Source organism: Pan paniscus, chromosome 18 (assembly GCF_029289425.2).
Source record: "Pan paniscus chromosome 18, NHGRI_mPanPan1-v2.0_pri, whole genome shotgun sequence".
In the NCBI taxonomy this organism is placed as follows: Eukaryota; Metazoa; Chordata; class Mammalia; order Primates; family Hominidae; genus Pan; species Pan paniscus.
In genome coordinates this window covers 67498384-67521091 of record NC_073267.2, presented here as the reverse complement: position 1 = coordinate 67521091, position 22708 = coordinate 67498384, and the positions used below count along the sequence as shown (strand labels likewise).

At 59.5% G+C, this 22708-nt stretch overlaps 1 protein-coding gene across 1 annotated transcript; it reads right to left on the bottom strand.

Moving 5' to 3' along the window:
• Window positions 1-501: 501 nt before the first annotated feature.
• Window positions 502-21644, bottom strand: MMP15 (matrix metallopeptidase 15). Its single transcript, XM_003823712.6, has 10 exons — window positions 20869-21644; window positions 9792-9940; window positions 9018-9146; window positions 7212-7519; window positions 6696-6857; window positions 5524-5777; window positions 5025-5163; window positions 4034-4184; window positions 3767-3882; window positions 502-2397 (listed from the first exon to the last, which is right to left on the bottom strand). Exons 1-10 carry the CDS (start codon window positions 21028-21030, stop codon window positions 1958-1960), a joined length of 2010 nt encoding a protein of 669 aa, XP_003823760.3. The 5' UTR covers window positions 21031-21644; the 3' UTR covers window positions 502-1957.
• Between the last annotated feature and the right edge of the window lie 1064 nt (window positions 21645-22708).

Below are 22708 nucleotides of genomic sequence, written 5' to 3'. Positions count from 1 at the left end.
ATGAAAGGGCAGGTCTTGGGTGCCTGCCACTCTGAGCAGCATGTGTGGGGAAGGGAACCTTTGGAATGAAAGTGCCACCATTTCCCATCTCTCTCTGTGCCTGGCTCTGGGCTCCCGTCAGTGCTCAGAACCCAGCCTGGGAGGACTGGCCTGGCTCTTCCTCCACTCCTAGACGGGGAGGGCTTGTGGCAAACTCAGTTGTCTTTTCTCAGCAGGAACAAACGGCAAACTAACTCCATGCTCCCTCCCTGCCCCACCCCGGCAGGGTGACCCCAGGTGCCCTGCCTCTCCCTCTTCTGGACTCTTGAGGGCAGCCCTAAGCTCTGCCCCTCCCAGGGCATAGTTTCCAAGAGCCATCGGGAAGGAGCCCCCATGGAATTGGAACAAGGTCTCCTTGGCATTGAGGTCAAGCCCCCTAACCCTAGCATGGGCTGGACCCCCACCACCTGCACGCCCTTCCAGCTGGAGGCTCCAGCCCAAGGCCTTACAAACAAGGACACATTTGCCGGCTGTACAATTTATTCAGTGCACATTATTTACAGAAATAAATGTATGGGGGTGGACACGGAACCCCCGCAGCCCCACCCCTTAGCTGGCTCTCCGGTTCTGCAGGGGGCAGAAGCTGCCGGACCCGCACTTGGTGCCAGTGCACAAGAAACCACTCGCAGAGGCCAGCAGAATCCTTCCCCCTCAAAGTGCCTTGGGGATCCTGGGTGGCAGACTCCACTCGCTCAGGGCCATGGGGAAGCAGAGCCAGCTGTACAGTACCATTTCCCACAGCAGCCACGGCCTCCTGCTTGCTTTGGGAAGGAAAAGAGGAAGGAGGCATCTGTCCTCAGGGCTGAGCGCAGGAGGGCAGCCTCTTAGGCCACAAAGGGCTCCTTCATGGGGTTCACAGTCTGATGCGCGGCTGGCCTATCCCCACCAGTGTCTCTCCTCCCAGGACCCTGGGGGCACAGGGAGCTGGAGGGGAGGAACCCCTCATGCCCAGTGCTGGACATTGTGGGCACCCATTCACGGCCATCCACTGCCCAGGCCTAGGCACCCACCAGCCCCCTCTCCCTGGGGCTCAGGACACTGGCAGCTGAAGCCCAAAGGAGCTGGAGCTCAGACCCCTGAGGCTAGTGGTGTGAGTCGGAGAGGGAGGGAGGAGGCACAGGGAAGGAACAGAGGGTTCTAGCTCAGGGAGGCATCTCTGCCAGGGGCGAGGCTGCTGCTTCCCTGGGGAGAGGGGCCCTGGCAGACTCCCTTTGGTCCGTGGTGAGGCAGGCCCAGGGCCCTTTCTCCAGAGAGGGAAGGAGGTGTGGGCCCAAGGGGAGGTGGGAGCTGGGAGCTGCTGCCGGGGGTGGGCTGGGTTCTCTGGCACAAGGAGCCAGGGTCACTGAGGCTGTCAGAAGTGGACTGGGAAGTCCACTGGATTGGGAAGGAACCAAGCCTCAACGGGGACTCAAGGGCCACGGCCCACCTCCCTTCCAAGGTCCCCTTTGGCCTGGGGCTGCCCCTGGGTGGAAGGCTCTTCCTAAGGCCCAGAGAGACTCACTTGGGAAGGAGGGGACCGGGGGGCCAGACAGTCTCCAACTGGGCAAAGAGAGCCTGGCAGTTACAGCCCTGGGGTTCAGGCTGAGGAGGTGCTGCTCTTCCAATGTGGGCCTCTGCCCCTCTGCTCCCCTGGCTGTGGCCAAGCCAGAGGACGATGGGGGCCTAATTCCCTGTCTGGAGCAGAACTACATTTAGAAAATTCTAAACACCCTGCCCCAGTCGGGGAAACAGAAACAAATGGTCAAGTAAGGTGCCAAAAACAAAACAAAACAAACACCTGGACATAAATAATGAGGGCGGGGCAGACAGGGTGTGTGAGGGCTGAGAGGGGCCCCTACCTGGGGGCGGAGGGAGCCCCTGGGAGCCATCTCAGAACCACAGGCGCCCCCTGAGCACCGTTAGCAGGAGCGCTGGGTGGTCAGACCCACTCCTGCAGCGAGCGCTTGCAGTAGAGCAGGACGCGTGGCGCACCCTTGCGCTGCATCTGCACCAGCGCGTAGGTGAGGCCCAGGACGCAGAGCAGCAGCAGCAGTGGCACCAGCACCATCACCACGTTCACCGTCCGTGCCACCTCCTCCATCTGCACCACCACGCGGCTGCCCCCGTCCTTGTTGACCCCGGCCCCAAAGTCCCCATCCCCATCCCCCACGTCACCCTCTGCGCTGTCCGCCCCGGGCTCTGCACCCCCGTGGGGGTTGAAGGGCGGCCGGGCCACGTCGGGCCATCGGGGGCCTGGCTCCACGTGCTCCTGGCAGCCCATGAAGTCCCGCAGGATGGACTTGGGGTAGCCGGGCTCCATCCGCAGGCGCTCATTGTCGAATTTCCAGTATTTGGTGCCCTTGTAGAAGTAGGTGTAGGCTGCAGGGGCAAGGAGGCCAGAGTGGCTTCAGGTTGAGCCGAACCACCAGTGAGAACCATCAAAGGCCAGGACATGCTGAGGGCTTCAAAACACCCTTCTTCTCATTTGCTTCCCTGAGTATTTTCAAATCTGCCCCTTCTCAACTTGCAGGAGCCAGACTGAGGCTCAGAGGGCTTTGGGCTAAGGGTACGACTAGAACCCTGGGCTTCCTGACCAGACTGACATTAGCTGGGGCAGGGCCTGGAAGGGTCCTATAGCCTGCTGGGTTGGGGGCTGCAGTCAGGGATCCTGCTGCCCCTTCCCAGAACTGGCTTCACCTCACACCACAGAGGTTCGGGGTCTTGCTCAAGGCCACACAGCACCCCGCAGTTGTTCTAGAGCGGAAGGAACCTGGTGCTGCCTTGGGCTGGCTCTCTGGCCTTGGGCACCTTGCCAGCATCCCATCAATACCAGGCAGGGCCAGGTTTCAATCAAGGGGTGAGCACAAGAGATCAGAGCGGCTGCAGAGTGCCAAGCTCACATACAGAAGCTGCGTAACTGGCCTGAGCACTGGCAAAGCAGGCAAGGTCCTCCCTGAGTCACCCAGGCTGGAGTATAGTGGCGCGATCACAGCTCACTGCAGCCTTGACCTCCCAGACTCAAGTAATCCTCCGACCGCAGCCTCCTAAATAACTGGGACTATAGGTGCAAGTCACCACACCTGGCTGATTTAAAATTGTTTTTGTAGAGATAGAGTCTCACTATGTTATTCAGGCTGGTCTCGAACTCCTGGACTCAAGCGATCCTCTCGCATCGGCCTCTCCAAGAGCTGGGATTACAGGCGTGAGCCACTACACCTGGCTGGTTTTTCTTAAATGCACTAGACACCTTGCTAGAGAAACAGAAGAGGCACAGCTCCCTGTCTCTTGGTTATAATGACAGAGACAGGGCTTTCCTTGTAGGTAGATGAGTGATGCCCTGGGAGGATTTTCACCCCTAACACTCTGAGCCAAGCCTGCCCCACTCAGGCTCAAGGCTCCCCTGGGATTGCCTGGACTCTGTGGGCATCAGGGCAGTTCCAAGCTCCAGCTCCGGACGCAGGCAGGACTGGCCTGGAATCCTGACTCCGCACCTTCCTGGCTGTGGAATTTGGGGCACTCTGCTCAAGCTCTCTGGTTTATTAGTTTGCCTGTCTGTAAAAAGGGAATTTTAACTATGCAGGAAGGACCAGGGTGTCAAGCTAGGTAAGCTCCCAGCCCAGAGCGTGACACAGCGTGTCACCCATACACACCATCACAGTGCTGGGTGACCTTGGGCAAGCCCTGCCCTGTGGTGTGTGTAGCAGGGGATATTAGGTGCTGGGCAAACTGGGAGGGGCTGGCCAGGTACCTGCGTCATTGCTCAGGAAGGCCCCTTTAGGGGAGGCAGGGATCCCCTGCCAGACACTGATGGGCTTGGGGTACCCAGGGTCTCCACGCTGTGTCTCCTCGTTGAAGCGCCAGTACCTGTGAACAAAAGCACCAGGCTGTGGACCTAGAGATCCTGCTTGGGCCAGGACCCATTCCCCACAGGCAGTGTATTCTTTCTGGGTAGGCCTGAGGTTGAGGGGGGCCTAGCTGGGGCCTTCTCCCCTTAGGGGAGGGATGCACTGCTCACCTGTCCTCTTGGAAGAAGAAGGTGTGGCCTGTGGGCTCCCACCAGATGGCCGTGTCAATGCGGTCATAGGGGATGCCCAGGCCATAGCTGGTCAGCGGCTGTGGGTAGCCGGGCTCCAGGTTCGCTTCTCGAAAGAGCCAGTAGCGGTCACCTACAGGAGGGGTGGCAGGCACAGTGAGGTCAGGCCTGGGGCTGAGGGGTGTGTGCGGGAAAAGAATGCTCTTCTGGGCCCACAAAATCACACTCACACCCCTCTACATATTCAAGACAACATACAATGAGGTCACCCGCGCATCACACGCTGCACTCATGGATACCTGAGGCACACTTGTTCCCATGAGCAAGAGTCACCCGCTCACACCCATACACGCCACATGCCACTCACAGCCCTCGCTTCCATGTGCACATCCACCCCCGCACATATAGTTCTTGTATGGGGAGGGGGCTGCCTGGCCTCTGGGTCTGGGGGCTGTGTCCCTGGAGCACACCTGCAGCCCTCACAGTGTGTGGCCCAGGGCTCCCTGCTTTTAGTTTGGGGCCAGCCCTGTCCTCAGGGAGCTCCTGCCTCACTGAAGCTCAGGACAGTGGGGTTAGAGCCCTGGTGGATCCATCACAGGGCGCTGCCCTGCAAGACCTCGTCTCTGCAGACAGACCACAGAAATCTGGCCCCGGAGTGGGCTGGGGGCACCCGTTCTTATGAGGATGGGGCTGCAGGAGGCAAAGAGGCAAGGACAGAGGGAAGCAGGGCTGAGCCCTGTGCTGCACAAGGTGGCCAGGCACTTCCGGGTTGCAGGTCCAACCCTGCCTCCAGCCTCTATCTTCCTCCCGTCCTGCCTTGCTGCCGTGTCCTCATCCTCCCAGAGTGAGCCCACAGTGGGGGCACAGGACCAGACATGCAATGCAACCCTTCACCTCCTCTTCTCTCAGATCCAGCAGGGTCAGAGGTCATGGCAGGAGGCGTGCCCAACCCTCTAACCCTACCTCTGCTCACCTTTGAAAAAGACAAAACGACCGTCTTGGCGCTCGTAGGCAGCACTGATGTCACCGGGCAGACCACGCCAGAAGTGCCCGATGGGCATGGGATAGTTGTCCAGGACGCGGTTGTGCCGGACTCGCCAGAACCAGCGGCCCTGGGGAGGGCATGGTATGAGCGGGCAGCGCAGGCAAGCTGCCTTGGCTGGGAGAGGTGCCATCCTCAAACCACCCCTTCCCAGGTGAGGGTGGGCCCAAGGGGAGGACACTGAGATACTGAGGCAGGCAGTGGCTTGGAAAGCCAGGGCTACACAGAAACAGAGCCCTGAGCTGGGGAGCTGGCACCAGGGCTTGCTGTGTGACCCTGGGCAAGTCCCTCAACCTCTTGGGCTGGATTCCTCGCCATCTAGAGCTGAGGGCTTAATGGCTCCCCCGGGCCTGCTGAGTGAGGGTGGGACAGGGGGCCCAGAGCAGCCAGGGAAAAGGCTCAGGGACAGGCATGGGAGGCGGGGCCAGACCTTGAACACGAACATCTCCCCGCGAAGCATGGCCACTGTGTCAAAGTCCCCGTCGCAGATGTTGGGGCCATACTGGTCGGGCCGCTCTGTGGCTCGGGGCTGGACTGGGGGGCCCGGCTTTGGGGGCCGCTCTGGCTTCCCACCTGGGGGTGGTGGCTGGGGAGGCCGGGGCGGCCGGTGGTCAGGCCGGCCTGGCCGCTGTGGCGTCACAGTGGGGAGAGGCTGGGTAGGCTGTGGCTGACCGTCTGGGGTACCTGCAGAGAGGCAGGGGTTCAGAAGTGAGGTCTGTGTTCCTACTCAGAACCCTGGGCCCCGGGGCCCCCAGCACAGGCCCACCCAGGCGGAAAGTAAAATCCTGTCCATCTACAGCAGACCCCTCCCCAACACCTGCCTCCATCCTCGGTGGGACCTGGGTCCTCCTCCTTCTAGCCCCTCCTCGACCTCCCCACACTGACCTTGGGTCACTGTGCTCCTGAGGGTGTCTGCCTGCATGTCCCCTTGGGGACATTCCCCTTGGGATGTCAGCCTGCTCCAGCAGAGGCTCCAGGCCCTGGCTTCAGGCGTTTTGGACTCTGCATTTCCAAGTTGCTGGGGATGCAGCAAGGGGTGCCCATCAAGTGCCCAGCACGGCAGGAGCTGCCAGCCCCGAGGAGGGCTCGGTGTGGGCACCGAGTGCAGGCCTTGGCCCACCGAACTGGCCCAGGGGACCTCACTGCTGGAGACTTTCTCGGGTGGGCCCTGGGTGGGGGGGTGGCACTTCCTCAAAGCCACTGGGAAGTGACAAACCAGCAGCACTGTGGACAGAGCTGTGACAGGCTCAGGCTGGGAGTGACGGTGGGAGGGGGCGGGTCCTGGGATCCCCCAGGCACTTGTGGTCTAGTAAGAATACTGCCAAGGGTGAGGAGGAGAGGAGGGTCATGAAGAACCTGTGTCCCTTCAAGGCCTCTAGCCTGCAGCCACAGCCTCGAGTGAGGCCCAGGCCCTGGAGGCAGCCTGCCCTGGGTTTCATTTCCAGTACCACCATTTATTCCCCAAATGATGTGGGCAAGTCACTAATCCTCACTGAGCCTTGGGTTCCTCATCTACAAAATGGGGATGGCAGCAATGCCTACTCCTCATTGGCCAGGGACTTGAGAGCGGCATGCAGAGCCCGCTGGTCACAGCCCACGCACCGTAGAGCTGCTGGATGCCACGGAGATCGTCCTCGGGCAGCTTGAAGTTGTCGATGTCCTTCCACTGGTAGAACGGCGCCATGATGGCATTGGGGTTGCTGGAGTGCTCCAGCCCCAGCGCGTGGCCCAGCTCATGCACTGCCACCAGGAAGAGGTTGTTTCCTTTTGGGGAGAGAAGGAGGGCAGCACAGTCAGCTGTGGCCAGTCCCAGGACCCAATCACCCTGGACCCTCCAGGCTGAGGCTGCCAGAGAGCCTGCCCTTGCTTCCCTCTTGGAAGAGGCTGAGCTCTTTCGGCCTACAACAACCCCATCTGAGAAATGGGTACAATCATCCTTTCTCGCCTCCCCTTGGAGATGGTGGGACAACAGACTGAAATTGAGTGTAGTGATCCGGAGACAAACACAGGGGAACTCTCTCCTCCCAGCCCCGCGGCTGCTGAACCCACTCAGCAGGGTGTTGTTGCCCAGCTCCGGGGCCACCTGCCCTGCCCCTCACCCTGGCCAGCTGTCCTCACCATGCAGGTCAGTGCTGGAGAAGGTCCAGGGCTCATCTGCGTCAAAATGGGTGTCCCCGCCTAGGCCGGGGCCAGGGAAATAGGCGTGGGCCAGAAAGCCACCGGTGCCATCAAACGGCGAGCTGTCGCCATGGAAGCCAGAGGCAAAGAGTACCATGATGTCGGCCTCCTTCTGTCGCCGCAGCCGGATGTCCTCATAGGGCACCTCCTGGAAGACCAGGGGCGTGGCCTGCTCCCACACGCGGAAGGCCCTGCGCACCGCCTCCATCGAGTGGTACCAGCCCAACTTTTCCGTGTAGTTCTGGATGCTGGGGGTGGGTGGGAGATGAGTGAGCGGATGCAGGGCCAAGGGCCTACTATCCTCTGCTGGCATGTTCCCAAGAGTGCACGCAAGGTCACCAACAAGCCCGTCATTATCAATTGGCAGTTTGCTTTGATGTAAATCATAATTTGAATTTGTCAAATCCAGGAGATCATGAAGATATCATTAAATTAAGATTGCATTGTGGCAAATAAACTGATTTTAAGTAAGAGAGACATTAAGTAAACTAAAATACAGGTGCTATGTGGCTGGGGGAAAGACCTAGAAAATGGGATGCAAATGAGTGGTTTGGGAAACAGGCTGAGCAGTTCTCAATGTTGAGCTCCAGGGTCAGGCAGACCTGAGTTCAAGGCCTGGCTCTAACAGTATCTGTGTGACCTTGGGTAAGTGACTCTCTGATTTCCAGTTTCTTTCTTTCTTTCTTTTTGAGATGGAGTCTTCCTCTGTCACCTGGGCTGGAGTGCAGTGGCGCAATCTCGGCTCACTGCAACCTCCACCTCCCGGGTTCAAGTGAGTCTCCTGCCTCGGCCTCCCAAGTAGCTGGGATTACAGGCATGCACCACCACACCTGGCTAACTTTGTATTTTTAGTAGAGACGGGGTTTTTCCATGTTGGTCAGGCTGGTTTCGAACTCTCGACCTCAGCTGATCCACCCACTTTGGCCTCCCAAAGTGCTGGGATTACAGGTGTGAGCCACTATGCCTGGCCGATTTCCAGTTTATCTGTTAAGTTAGAAAAGAGTGTGTGTGTGTGTGTGTGTGTGTGTGTGTGGTACTTTCTTCACAGGGTTCCAGTGAGGATTAGAGGAAGTAAGTTGTAGCCAGAGACTGCATTTGATGACGTATGGTGAGGCCTGCTCTTACCTATATAAATCAGATTCAGCTCTGTGTGCTAGACATTAAACCTGAAGGGAATATTTTAGCTGGTTGGACCTTGAATTCACTCTGGGGGCTTGAGGTCTAAGTGACCATGGGAACCACTCTTCCTTGGGAGATGGAGCTTGGAGTCAGGACAGAGCCAGACTGGAACAAGAAGGGGAGCCCTTGGGGACAACCACATGGCTCAAGGCACCCTTGGCTGGAGGGTTTTCTTGCTCAAGAACTCAGCAAAAAGGATGAGGGCCCCTGATCCAAGGATTCTGCAGGTGACTTGCTGTCTGTTCACTTGATGGATGCCTGGATTCCTGCACCCCAGCCATCCCCCATCCCTTGCCGCAGTCTGTGCTGGGGCAGTAGCCCAGCTGTGCCCAGTGAGGCCAGCCCCTGCCTGCAGGGAGGTGGGGGGTGGGGGAGGACAGGGTGGAAGTAGCTTGAAGTGTCCTGACCTTCCCTCGAGGGAGACTGCCTGGCGTGTGTGGCTGGTCTCATCAGCGTGAAAGCGGGCTGGACTGTTAAGGCTGGGCGCCGAGGTGGGCTCTGGGAAAGGAGGCCTGAGGCTCGGCCTGCCGAGGGGCAGATGCTTCCCTGGGCAGCTGAGCCCCCTACCTAAAGGTCAGATGGTGGTTGTTCCACTTCCTCCCGGTGAGGGCGTAGCGCTTCCGCCGCCGCCGCAGGTTGGCTTTCACTCGTACCCCGAACTGGTCTGGCACCCCACAGCGGGGCCGCTTCATCCACCTGGGACATGGACACAGAGGGGTGAGCACGGAGCCTCCCCTCCACACACCTGCCTGTTCTGGCACTGCCACTTCCGCCACTTCCGGGCTTCCCAGCCGCCCCTCCTATGACACAGTGGGGATGGGGGACTGTCAGCTTCAACTTCCAGTAAAATGGGCAAAATGCCTGTATTGGAAGACTGAGTGCCCAGGAGTGGTTCAGTCAAGGTGAGCCCTTCTCTCCTTATCACCCAGTAATGGAGGGTTCGCTCAAGGCCTTCTGTCCTGGATACGTTATGCTCTGTGCATTGTTTTCAGGGACATGGCTTTAGGTCATGTCACTTGTTAGATTCATAGCCATGCCTAGCTACGATTTCCCTTCCACAGCTCCTGTACTGTACCTCCACACTCCCCTGGCCATGTCAGACATCACTAATCAATCACTGTGCTTCTTACTGCTAAGACCTGGATTCTGCCCCTGGAGCTTTCTCAATACAAGGCTTTGGGCAGCCACTCCAACCAATCAGAAGTGACATGGAGGATCAAACCATTTGGCATCTCTTATCTAGGCCACTCTTTTCTGGAAACTCCACATGCTGAGCCCTCTTGAGAGCAGGCCAGATGGAAGGCAGGTGCCTGTGGGGTCTGGATGGTGGGGGGAACTCACTCCTTGGTCTCTTCGTCGAGCACACCAGTGACTGGGATCCCGTAGAAGCGCTGCATCTCTGCAAGGGCCGAGGCCAAGATCTGGGCGGAACGCATGGTGGACATATGGCGGCTGGGCTGGGGCAGGTAGCCATAAAGCCGCAGCCAGTTCTGCAAAGAAGCCGCAACTCTGTCAGTAGGTCCTGGCACTGCTACCTCCAAACATGCACAGCCTGTGCCGACCACTTCCCACCACCTCCACCACCGCTGCTCTATCTGAGCCGTCATCACCTCCTGCCCAGGTGACCGTGTGAGCCTCAGCACCCTCCTCACATAAGAGCCAGAACAAAGGCCAGGTCAGGTCTGGTCAATCCTCTGCTTAGAACCCTCTGAAGATTTCCCATTGCAAAGGAAAAGCCATTTGTACAAGAGCCACAAGGCCCTCACTGTCACCCCACCTTAGCTGGACCTCACCACCATCCACCCCAGCTGGGCATGCTCCTGCCGCAGGGCCTTTGCACTTCCTGCCTCTGCTGCCTGATGCACTCTCCCGCCAGACAACTGTGTGGCTTTCATCCTCATTTTCTTCAGGTCGCTGTTTCAATACCACCTTATCTAAGAGGTCTTCTCTGACACGTTAAAAAGGCCCCATCAGCTATACCCTGCACCCCCTCCTTCCTCCCATGCTTATCACCCATCTGATGCACTGTATATTTCAATTAGGTGTTTGCTATTTGTCTTCCCCCATTAGGACAGAAGCTGTGTCCACAGTAGCTGACAACTGCACTAGCCCCTCTGGGGTGGGCCCCTACCAGGCCAAGGACCCAAAAGGATTCAGGACCTCTTGAGGCCTCACTCTTTGGCACTGCTCCCCAAAGACCTTAAATCTCCTGGAAGGAGTGGACAGATGCAGGTACCCATCCAGGCTCAAGGGCAGGACAGAAGCCTGAAGCCCAGTCCCTGCTCTGCTACAAACTCTTTATTCTCCCTGGGCCCCAGCTTCCTCACCTATAGAATGGGGAACCATGGGCTGTTGAGGGGTGAGGTTTGAGGAAAACAGCCTTGGAAAAAGCTGGTACACAATGGGTGTGCCCTTCCCTTTCTAGGGCTTGCTTGGCAAGTCTTCTCATCCATCCACCACCCACCCTGCCAGATGTTTCTGAACACCCTCTGTGCCAGCTGGGGGCCATGGGAGGACTAGGCTGAGGCATCCTGGCCTTCAGGAACTTACAGTCTCCCTGGGAGACCCAACACACCTATAAAACAAGGAACCCACACCCCACAGGTTGCACGGCCAAGCCAGAGGGCAGAGCCAGGCCGAGCTGTGGTAGAGAGGGGATTCTGCCCTGCCTGCTTCATGTCCTCAAGCCCTCAAGAGCACGGTGACCGCCATGGGAGGCAGTGAGCAGAGGCCAGGGGCTGCCCTGGACCTTGGACACTGCAAGTGTCTGTGTCTGACTTGTCTGGGTCTCTGGGGGTCTCCAGAGTGAGAAGCCCTTAAGGCTGGCACTCTGAGTGCTCTGGGAGGTGAGGGCTGCACCCCGAGGGCCCAGGCAGCAGGGCAGTAGCTGGACACGGTGGTTGCTTTAGGCTGACAGCCATATTGGCTGGCCAGATCACACTCACATATCTGCCTGCCACCAGTGTTACATCTAATACCTCAGGCACCTGCTTTCTGGTACCATCCACCAGCCCAGCCCTGGCACCCGGCCAGGTCCCTGGTGTGGCTGGGCAGGCCAGCTCAGTGGTACCCAGGCTGCCAATAGACGGAGCAGCTGCTGACCCAAGGAGAGGCAGCATGGAGAAGCTGCCAGGGTCGCAGACTGGATGCGCAGCCACAGCTTTGAGGCCTCTCAGGACCCGGGAAACAGCCCCAGAGCAATGAGGTGGAAATGCAGAGCTGAGAAACCACCACCAGCTCTGGGGACAGGTGGAGCTAGGCAGACCCTGGCTTGGCTATTTCCGAGGTGTCACTCCACCTCCTTATCTCTCAGTCGGTCATCAGTAAAAGGGGGGTTGCACCACGACCTGCCTCATCTCCTGGGTTCCTGTGAGGAGGAATCGTAAAGTGCACGCTAGTGCCTGACACCACCCTGGGCAGCAGATGGTGCTCGACAAACATGCAAATGACAGAGACCAGAGGCCTGTGTGGTTGTCCCTGGGGCAGGCAGCCTTCGGCCTCCTTGACCCATCATTGACCAAGAGGGCTGATGGGTCTGGACTTCCCAAGACTGGTGATGGGCCAGGCTCCACCAGGACCCCAGAGTGGAGGGAGGCAGGAGGCCCCTAGGGCCCCTCCACTAGCACTCCGCACCTCTGGCCCAGGGCACATTCCCACAGCTCAATAAGATACTGGCAATGTCGTGGGTACCCTCCCTGTTCTTCCCAAGCACGGGAAACCTCTCCCAAGGCTCCTGTGCTGGAAGGTGTGGAGCAGCAGATCCACCATCCTTAAAGGACAATTTCCCTGAAGGTGCTTAGGGAGATCTAGAAGGCGAGGCCATGATGCTCAGCCAGCTCTAACGGCAAAGGGAATGCAGCTGGAGGCCGGGGGAGTGGCGGGGGACTGGCTGCCGGCAGATGAGGGCACCTCTACATCACCTATTTGCATAAGGTAAAAATATCTCTGGGAGCGCAATCATGGGCCATGGAGGGGCTGATTAGCGGTATCTGCGGAGCGACAGGAGGGGAGGGTGGGGGAGGATCAGGCTGGGGCCCTGGGGAGGAAAGCGAGGGAGCTGGCCTGTCTGCAGTGAAGAGCTCCAGAGACTGGCAGAGGGGCCCCTTCAACCCCGGGGCCAGCTCAGGGGCTGCCAGGAGGGTCCCAAGGGCACTATGGACCCTCCACACAGAGAAACAGTATTGAGTTCCAGGGAAGTCAAGAGCTTCCATCTCGCTATCAGCCAAGCTTGAACCCTCAGCCACCTGGGGTGAAGAGCCAGAGGCTGAGGATGGGGGCACCCCTTGGGCAGTGATTGGGGAAGCTGGGGGGTGGTAGGCAGAAACACGGCCTTGGCGCAGACCACCCAAACCTCTGGATAACAAGGCGAAGCTGACAGAGCGTGCCTGACCGGTGAAAGTGTGCTCAGGGTGGCTGAACGCCAAGTGCCCAAAAATCTGCCCGGGTGGCAGCAATACCACCCATAGGACTGTGAGCTTCCTCCTTTCCCCAGGGTCCAGGAAGAAGTTTCCTGGCACCTTCCTGCCACACTAAGTGGGACAAGCTCAGGGGAACACAGGAGGGAAGAGACAGCAGGGGGCGGGGACGCGGGGGTGGGCCAGAGGTGCTGCTGCCTCCAGGTGGGCAGCGTGGGGAGCTTGCTGAACTGCTCTGCTGCCACTGGGCAAAAGGCGCAGATGAGTCCCTAGGTCATGACTCGCAATCCCAGTGTTCAAGCCCTTGCTGCTCCTCCTGGTGACTGTAAAAACTGTCCCTAATACAAGGAATCTCTTCCTGTCACCTAGAGTCACAGGTGGGGTGAGCCAAGCGGGTGAAGCTTTGCTTCTCAAGTGAGGAAACTGAGGCTCAGAAAGTCTTGTAAGTGGCAGAGTAGGGCAGAATTTGAAGCAGGACTTGGTTTCTTCTGCCACCAAGGCCACTGTCCAATGGGAGGGAAGGAGGGCTCTGGGGCCATGAGGGCCCCTCCCTTCTGCAGCTTCAGGTGTGGGCTGCTGTGGGGGGCACCTGCCACTGTGGTTCTCTCAGCCATTTCTTTTCTTTTTTTGAGACGGAGTCTCGCTCTGTCACCCAGGATGGAGTGCAGTGGCATGATCTTGGTTCACTGCAACTTCTGCCTCCTGAGTTCAAGCAATTCTTCTGCCTCAGCCTCCTGAGTAGCTGGGACTGCAGGCATGCGCCACCATTCCCAGCTAATTTTTCTATTTTTGGTAGAGACACAGTTTCACTATAGTGGCCAGGCTGGTCTCGAACTCCTGACCTCAGGTGATCCGCCTGCCTTGGCCTCCCAAATTGCTGGGATTACAGGCGGAGCCACCACGCCTGGCCGATTTCTTTCTTGACTTCCAGACCCCATCCCATTAGTATTTATTGACACTTCAGGTAAGTGGCAAGGAGATATGGGCCACCAGGAGTCAGAAGGGGGGTTCCTGACCCCTGGCACACAGGAGAGGTCATAACCGCAGCACCTGAGTCTGGCATGGGCCAGCCACCCATTCCAGCCCCCACTGAATGCTCACAGCCACTCCTGAAGGGTAGATTTGTGACCATTCCCATAATACAGACGGCAAGGTTCAGAGATAGTGAGTGCCTCACCCAGGGTCCCAGAGCTGATCTGGGCTGGAGCTGGGGCTATCGGACCAGGCTGCTTCTGAAGTATCACCAGCTCCTCTTAGCCTCAGGCTGGGGACACTGGACCTTTCTCAGGAGCAGTGCCCAGCACAGCACGGGGAAGGGTGCCTAATCCTCCCCACACCCAACATCTCTGGCCGGGTCTGGGCGCTGGGCCATCTCAGTCCACCCTCCCCCACTGGCTGCCGAGAGGGTTGGTGTAAGAAGCCACTAGATCAATACTGTGCAGTGAGCAGCCGCCGCGGTGGGGGAGTGGGAGTGGGGTGGGGGAGGGGGCAAGCGTCTGCTGCAGCCGCCCCAGCCGGCCCTTCCAGCTCCTCCAGCACTCAGATCTGTGGAGCTGGCTGGCAGCCCCCTCCCCGGGGCCCTTATCAGACCCCAGGCGATAAGGACACTTTCTACTGGGCTCTGCTTTGTCTCTGTCACCCAGGTTCTGTCTGCAATCTGAGCAGACCCAGGCAGAGTTGCCCAGCCAGGCACAAAAGAAGCCTTGTCAAGGCTGCCAGCGATGGATCCGGCCCCCGGACCTTTTGTGGCCTTGTGAGGTCCTTACCATGCCCATCTCCCCTACCCTATAGTCTTGGTATGGAGGGCTCTAGGGAGCAGGCCAAGGCTGTGCCAAGCTCTGTACTCCCAGCCACTAGGCACAGAGCCTGTGCTGAATGGGACGAGTCCTGGAGGAGCCAGGGAGCTTGCAGAAGGCAGAGTGCACACTCCAGGCCCACAGGGCCCACCTGGATCAGCGGACCTGAGCCAAGAGTCCATTCACCAGCTGGGTGGCCCCAATACCACCAAGCCCAGCCACCCGCCAGGCCTCCACGGACTACAGCTGGCCAAAAACTCATCAGCCTGTATCCTGCAGACAGGGGGCGCTCACTGCCACTCAAGGCCCCCCATTCTCTCTCTGGACAGCAAGGACTGTTAGCTCTTCCTCAGGCTGAGCGGAAGTCAGCCCCCGAAGGCTGCCCCTTGGTCCTGACTGCTAGTCCACACAACAGGCCTCCCAGCAACGGAAGACGGCTAGGATAACTTTTCTGAGCCTTAGTTCCCTCCTCTGCAAAATAGGGCCAAGATCATCACTCCAACCCACCAAGCAGCGTTGAGAGCGCTGATGGCGCAACTACCCCCAAGGCCAGTAAAGAAAGGTGGCATGGGCAGGGCATGGCAGCTCACGCCTATAATTCCAGCACTTTGGGAGGCCGAGGCGGGCAGATCACGAGGTCAGGAGACTGAGACAATCTGGCTAACACAGTGAAACCCTGTCTCTACTAAAAATACAAAAAATTAGCCAGGTGTGGTGGCGGCGCCTGTAGTCCCAGCTACTCGGGTGGCTGAAGCAGGAGAATCGCCTGAACCCGGGAGGCGGAGGTTGCAGTGAGCCGAGATCACGCCACTGCACTCCAGCCTGGGCCACAAGAGCGAGACTCTGTCTCAAAAAAAAAAAAAAAAAAAAAAAAGGCGGCATCGAGCCAGGTCATCCTTGGTGGATTGCTCACTACCTTTAGAGGCAGCATGGTCCACATTTCAGCAGTTCTAGGACACACATGCTTAGTTTGGGATTAAATCTGCTCCCTCCCATGGGTCTTAAAGCGAGTTGCAGGTGGGGGCTGGGACTCTGGGTGGTGGGGAAGTCCAGCAGGAGAAGCAGGAAGGAGGAAGACGTCTTGAGGTCTGACCACTTCTTTACCCAGCAGCCTTCCAGCCTGCCCCACACTCCTTAACTTGGAGGAAAAAACAACCGGGTTCCCTGGCCAGTGGGCGGGGTGAAGAGGCCTCTGTTAGCCAGGAGTTTCGGGCCTGGCTGGGGGCCCGGCCTTGGGTCCTCACCTGGAAACCTCCCTGCAGGTGCTGCCTCCTAGACGGGGCTGTCCACAGGGCAGAGCTTGGGTGGCTGGACAGATGGGGACAAGGCTGGGTGGGCCGGGGGAGGGCTTTTGGCTCACACAGCTCAGGCAGCCCTGGCTCCACCTCAGAAACCTCTTTCCTACCTGGATCGGGCCCAGCAGAATTCTGCCTGGTGGAATTTCCACAGGATGGCACCCTAGGCTCTGACCTGTAGCCTTCAACCCCGCATGGGGGTTGGGAACTTGGGCTCCAGGCCAGACTGAGCTGGGTTCAAATCCAAGCTCTGCCACTCCCTGGCTATGGAATGCGGGGGTCATTTCTCTCAACTCACAGTATTAGTTTCCTCTTTTGTAGATTGAGTAATGACAGCATCTACACTTGAAGGGTTAATACAAGGATTAAATGTGAAAACGCTTACAAAACATCCCTAGTCTGTGTCCACAACAGACACAAGTATGTTGAAGGTGCTCAAAAATAACACCTGCGCCTCCTTAGGCCCCCTGTGCCAGGCATTGTGCATAGCGTTTAGTGTTTTGCACATAAATGCAATGAATCTCCCCGTAACTCCATCAAGCAGATAGACCATTGCTATTCCCTTTTTATAGAGATCCTGAAGTTCATACAGATTCAGCGACTTGCCCAACAGTAAATGCCATTCGCTTCTGTCACTGTTTTGCACTATTTTGCCAGGGAGGCTCTGGACACAGGGTGTAGGCCACCGTGTTGTGCACTATGTATCAAGTGCCATGCTCAGAAACACTGAACGTGGAGCTGGACTCTCACCCCTACAGGGTGACAGTCACTCCTAGGGGAAGGACAAGGCAGTGCCAGTGCCCTGGAGAGGTGATCTAGACCTTGGCCTGCATCACCATCGGCCGATGGCAGCAGGATGGGGGGCATCTCCAGGGGCTGGCTAATGGCTGGTACCAGGGGCTTATCCACCTGTCCTGACACTGGAGGCTGAGTTGGGTCTCTTCCCACTTTTTCTTCCATTCCCACGAGGGCCATGGGATTAGGGAAGAGGCATCCCTCTTTGCCTCTGGGATCCAGGCCCAGCTCCATGGCCTCTGGTCTCAGGAATCCCTGGAACCTGTGTCTGACTGTGGAGCAGCCCTATCTGAGCCGTCACTCAGGGCTGTCCAGCCAGATGGTGCCTACTGTGTCTCAGGTCTGGAGCATTCAGCCACCTTCAGGGTCCCGGTCCTCACACTCAATGGTGGGCTTCTCCCAGGACCCTCTTTGTAAAGGAGAAAGATAGCAGCAGAGTCCACAACCCCTCTCTGTCTTTGCTGACTCAGAAAACACATCTCCAGGACCAAAGCATTGCTCCTGCTGGAGTGTCCAAGACAGGGAGCCACCTAAGCCTTGGGATGATATGGAGGATACCCATTCTGATTTGATCTGGAAAGTAGTGGTTCTCATAGTGACCACCACAGCTAGCCTGAGGCAGAGGTCAAACTCCCAGCAGGGCAGAAGTGATGATGGAAGGGAACATCTGGACCAAACAACAAAAGGGCCACAGAGGGACAGCAGAACAAACCGCTCGGCAGGGAGGGGCTTTTCCACGCCTGCAGTGTAGCCATCCTGAATGGGCATAAGAGATAGCAGTGGGCACTGGGCTTTTGGGGAAAGTCTTCTTTTGGGGGTGGGGATAGCGTGTATTTCCATGTTGCTCCTCTCCACATTCATGGATATCTTTTAAGTATCAACATCCCTTGGGGTGGGGCAAAGGAGGTATTTATGTTCAGAGGTCACAATGGGAAGGTCAGGCCAATACACTGCTCAGACAAGGAGCTTACACTGGGCTGTTCTCTGCAAGGAGACAGATGACTGGCTGGACCCAAGGGCAGCCCCAACTTGGAAACATGGCAAGGGCTGGGTGTGAAGGGCATGGCCCAATGAGATCTAGGTCCCTGGCTGTGCCAATCAGACCAGTTCTCTCTGGGTCTTGACAGAGCATGGAGAGGAGTGATTTACTACTAGCAAGAAAACAGAGTAAAAAGCAGAGACAAGAGGGGAGGGGGAGAAGATTCAGCTTCTGCAGATTCCCAATGACAAGGCCCCGCTATTAACTCCCTTTTCTTAGCTGGTGGGCACAGATGGCATCTGTAGTTTTGCTCTGTTTAAAAGAAAGAGGGGACCAGTGGGGCCCCCCCGGAGCCAGGATGGAAGTGCTAGTAGAGACTGAAGCGCAGGAAGCCCAAGACTGTGGCTCACCTGAAGGTCAAAATGGTAATTCACGCTGACCCCCTCCCAACGCCCCCACCCCCGCTGCCTGATCTACTCAGTGGCTGGGTAGGGGCTAGGAAGATACTCGTGGGCCTGTTCAGGAAAGGCGGGTGGATCTGTTTTGGTGGTGGTGGCACCACCCCTGTGAACTCTGGCAGCCTGAGTCACCTCCACAGAGCAGGCTGAGGACCTGAATTGTGCCTGGGAGGAGGGGGTAGGGGGAGGCAGGTGAGGTAAGAGCTCCCCTGCTGAACCTGGAGACTCTCAGCCCTGCAGGGCAGGAACAACAGTGAGCACCTCAGCCAGGTGGGGATCTGGCCCGGAATGGCTACAGACTGGGATTGGACATCCAAGGGAGAATGTGGGATAGGACATGGCAGCTCAGTAGTGGGCTAGGGCCTGGCAGGTTGCAGGTGTTTGTCAGTTCCTAGCACATGCCAGGCTCCTTGATGTCTCAGCCTTGTGAAAGTCCTGTGGCTTCCACCCTGGGAGGGAAGAGAGGAAGTGGAGAGAGGCTGGCCTTGGCTCAACTGCCAAGCTGCTCTGAGAAGGTCCCAGCCGTGACCCTACTGGAGGCCTGAGGCTGTGTGGATGCTGGGGTGAGGATGAGAGAGCCAGCCCTTCTCCAAGGAAGGGAGGCTCAACACAGGGTGTAGGCCAGGCCCAGGAGTCTGAGGCCACAGCCCCCGGCAGATGGGCTGGCTGCTGAGGCCATTTGACTCTTTGGGCCCACATGTGGCCAGACCTGATGGGACCCTAGAAGCAGCCTGTACCCAAAGCCAACTGTAGGAGCTGGGACACTCCACCTGTCTCTAGCCCTCTATCTGCATGGCTGCCAACATTCAAGGCTCCTTAAACCTTCCGGGGTCTCTTCCAGTCACTGCCCAGGTCCAACCCAAGTGTTTCCCCAGGAGTAGGGCTCCAGGACAGTCACAACCTCCAGATCAGGAGCACGGTTTGTGATAATGCAACCATGGCTTCTTCCCTGGCGGCATCGAGCTGTGGGCACTCCCTGAGCTGGGGAGTTGGGGTAGGGGTGAGATGGAACTGGAAAAGCAGAAGAGAGAGAGAGTGAAGCCCCTCCAACTACAGGTCCCTGCACCCCTGAGCTCCTGGCCAGCTAGGATGCCATTAGCAATGCACGGCCATTGAATTCCATCACTGCTTCCTATGTATAGACGCCATCCCTAAGTAGATTAGAAACTCAATGGTGGGACTGTGACTTGAAATTCTTTGGCACTCCAGCCCAGAGTGGCAGGTGGGCCCAAATGGCACTCTCCGCCCAGTACTTGGGTCACAGGCTGAGGGATAATCCTCACCAACAGGAGCCCCCTAAAGCTCCTCCTGCCTGTGTGAATGGGGTGGGGGAGGGTGGCCAGACTGGGTCGGGGCGGGGCTCCTATCCTGCCTCCCACCAGGGCCTGGCTCCTCCTTCAGCTCTCCCTGGCCAGGCCAGGGAGGGAGGGCAGAGCAGGTGGGGAAATGGCTGGGAGGTGTAACTCGAGCCCAGGAGGAATTCCCTGCCCTTCCTCTATGCTTTTATTAAAGTAGGGCGGGGAAGGGCAAGCTTCCATCGGAAAAATCTCCCAGGCAGCCCGGAGAGGTGGGAAAGCCGCCGTGGGCCAGGGAGGGAGCACCAGCCCAGCTGCAAATAGAAACGGCGCTCAGGCCCGCAGCCCGGGCAGCCCAAGGGCACCAAGGCCTGAGCACCGTTCAGAAGCGGCTCCGGGGTGGTTCTTTCTCCCTACTCCCCGCCCAATTCCTCTCCCCGCCTATCTGGGGCAGGGCGCAGGTCTTAGAAGTCGGGGAAGAGTGGACCCTGCTCTTGCTCTGGGGCAAGAAAGCTGGCGCCTTCGGTGTCCTCGCTCGGGAGACACCATGGAGCTGGGGCGCTGGCTGGACTCGGCTCTAGCCGGGATGTCGCGCCTGGTCACCCGCGGGACCCATCCAGAGCGGGGCCCCAGGAGGGACGCCAAGCGGGCTCCTAGCGAAGAGAGGCGCGGGGTCCACCCTCTCCAATCCAGGGCTTCGGCGTAGGGGCGCTGTTGGGAGGAAGCGCTGTGGGAGGCAGGGTCCGTCCTTAGGACCCCGCCCGGGCGTGCCTAGGCTTCCTCGCAAGAGCGCAGAAAGTCGCCAAAGCGCCCCCGCAACCCGAGTCCGCTGCCTCAGCTGTTTGCACCCATCCCCCCGCCTCCATCCCGGCCCGCCGTGCGCGGCTCGGTATCACCCAGACGGGAGGCCACCTGGGCAGGAGCGCAGTTGCCCAGCCGCCCAGCTCCTGCTCCGCCTGTGGCTGTCCCCGAGAGCAGCCCCCTCCCCACTCGCAAAGAGCGCCACTGCGCGCCAGCCGGGCTCTCGAGGAATCGGCTGCCCTGGAGGGAAGGAAGGAGGGGAGGCAAGGGCTGGGGGCGGCGGAAGCGGCTCCCGGGACACAGGCTGAATGTAAGGGGGTCGGGGTGGGGGCTCAGTGCCCAGAACAGGGCTGTAGGAGTAGCGGGGAGGAGCGAGGCCCTGCGCCCTCCAGGGTTTGGGAAGAGGTGCGCTGCAGAGGGCGAGCTGGGGAGGGGCAGACTGCCAAGTCCGCTTTCTTCCCCGCCACGGCCCAGAACAGGGGGCGCGTCTCCGCTCCCTCCACCTCCAAGTCCCAGCCTGCGGACGTGGCGCCTCTCCCTCCAAGCCCCCAGCCCGCAGCCAAAGGGCAGGGCGGGGGTCTTACCTCGGCATGGACCTCCGCGTCTTCGGCCGCTACGCCAAGGCCCAGGCAGCCCAGAAGCACCAGGAGCAGCGGCAGCAGTCGCGGCCGCGCCGCCTCCTCCCGGTCGCCGAGGACGCTGCCCGTCCAGCCCGGCCGTCCGGGCGCGCTCCGGTCGCTGCCCATGCTCTCGGCGCCCAGCCCAGCTCGGAACACTGCACGCCGGATCCTCGCACGCGCCTTGGAAACTTGCGACGCTCCCTGGCTCCTGGCCCGGCAGGCGCGCCGCGGACCTCGGGCTCCCGGTCCCCGCCGGAGCCGCCTAGGTCGCCTCGGCAAATTCCCAAGCCCGAGGAGAAGCGGGCAGGTCAGGTCCAGGAGCTCGGAACCAGCCGGCGGGAAAGGGGGCCGGCCGGAGCTGCCCCCGGCGAGGTTCCGCAGCCTCGGCGCCCAGCGCCTGGGGCCCGGCTCCCGAGAGCGAGCGCAACTCCGGAGCCTTTGTCTGGCTCAGCGCTCCGGCCGCCCGGTCCCGCGGCGCCCCCTGCGCGCCCAGCTCCCTCTGTCCATGCCCGGGGCCGGGCGCTGCCCGGAGCGCGCGCCTCCTGCACGGGGATTCTGCTCGCCGCCGCGCCCGACCGGGCCCGGGTCCCCAAGCAGTCCCGGGAGGAGGCGCAGGGAGCCGACCTGAGAGAGCGAGCGAGAGAGCGAGCGAGAGAGCGAGCGAGCCAGCCAGCCAAGGAGCGGGCGCCCGACGTCCCCGGCGAGTTCAGCGCGGCTCCGGGCGCTCCCAGCCCTCCTCCCCGCGCGCCGCGGCCGCCGCGCTCTTAAAGGGCCAGTGTGCTCCCAGTGCGCGGACCCGGGCGGGGACCGGGGGCGGTGCCCCAGCCGCAGGCTTCTCACAAGCAGGTGCGGGCGGCCGAGGCCCGACAGGTGGGCGGTCCGTTTACGCTTCCCAGACGGCAGGAAACCTCTCCAGCCCACCCCGCGTCACTCCCAACCCAGCGCCTAGGGGGCGGGGGTGACCTCCAACGCGACCCCCCGCGGAGGGAGGAGGCAGGGAAGGCGTGGTCTCCCCGCCTGGGAAGAATGAAGACTCCTCCCTCTCATACCTGGTGGGGGATACCGAGGCCTAGGCGGACGGGAAGGAGGTCTTAGGGGAGGGATCAAAGAGTCGTTTTAGGCATATATATATATATATATATATATATATGTGTGTGTGTATATATATGTGTATATATATGGATATTTGTCAGCCTGAAACCTCTTTTCAAAAGCCGCAGGGTGTCTCTGGCCATTGAATAACTTTCCTCAGTAGCAAAGTGAGGGTTTTGTGCGCGTCGAGGGCGCGTTGCGGCGGACAAGGGGCAGGTTTAGGAGGGACACGGTTCAAGTTCCGCGTCCGCCCCTTAGCTGCCGCTTGCACGTGGGCAAATTAATCTCTCCGAGCCTCCATGTTCTTATCGGGAACGTGGGGCAAAGAGTTGGGGTGAGGGCGAGGTAAGGCTTCCGGTTCCTGGCCTGGCGCAATAGGTGCCCAAGCACTTTGGCCACTGGCTGGTGCGAGTGAAGTGCGACAGTGCGGCCGGAGTCGGCGCGGGGCGGGTGGACACACCTCCCCGCGAAGCTTAACGAGCTGGATTTCATTCTATTCCGGAAGCAGCTTGAGGTCGGGGCGGGGTGGATTCAGGAGGCCAGAGCTGGGAGGCCCGGGTCGAAGGTCCACCGAGACCCGGGGACCAGGCCAAGGGCAGCCCTGGCGCGGCGGACTGGCCGGCGTGGTCAGTGGGTGAGGGTTGCAGGCAGGAGGGCGGAGACCGAAGATAAACTATTCCTTATCTTCAGACCCGGAAATGGAAGCCGTCCT

What these genes read in the sequence shown, in the direction of transcription:
- MMP15 (XM_003823712.6), bottom strand. Translation starts at nt 21,030, where the DNA reads ATGGGCAGCGACCGGAGCGCGCCCGGACGGCCGGGCTGGACGGGCAGC. An exon ending in CTCGACGAAGAGACCAAGGA is followed by an intron (nt 9,147 to 9,791) that starts GTGAGTTCCCCC and finishes TCCATGTCCCAG; the next exon opens with GTGGATGAAGCGGCCCCGCT. An exon ending in TGGCATCCAGCAGCTCTACG is followed by an intron (nt 5,778 to 6,695) that starts GTGCGTGGGCTG and finishes GCCTCTCTGCAG; the next exon opens with GTACCCCAGACGGTCAGCCA.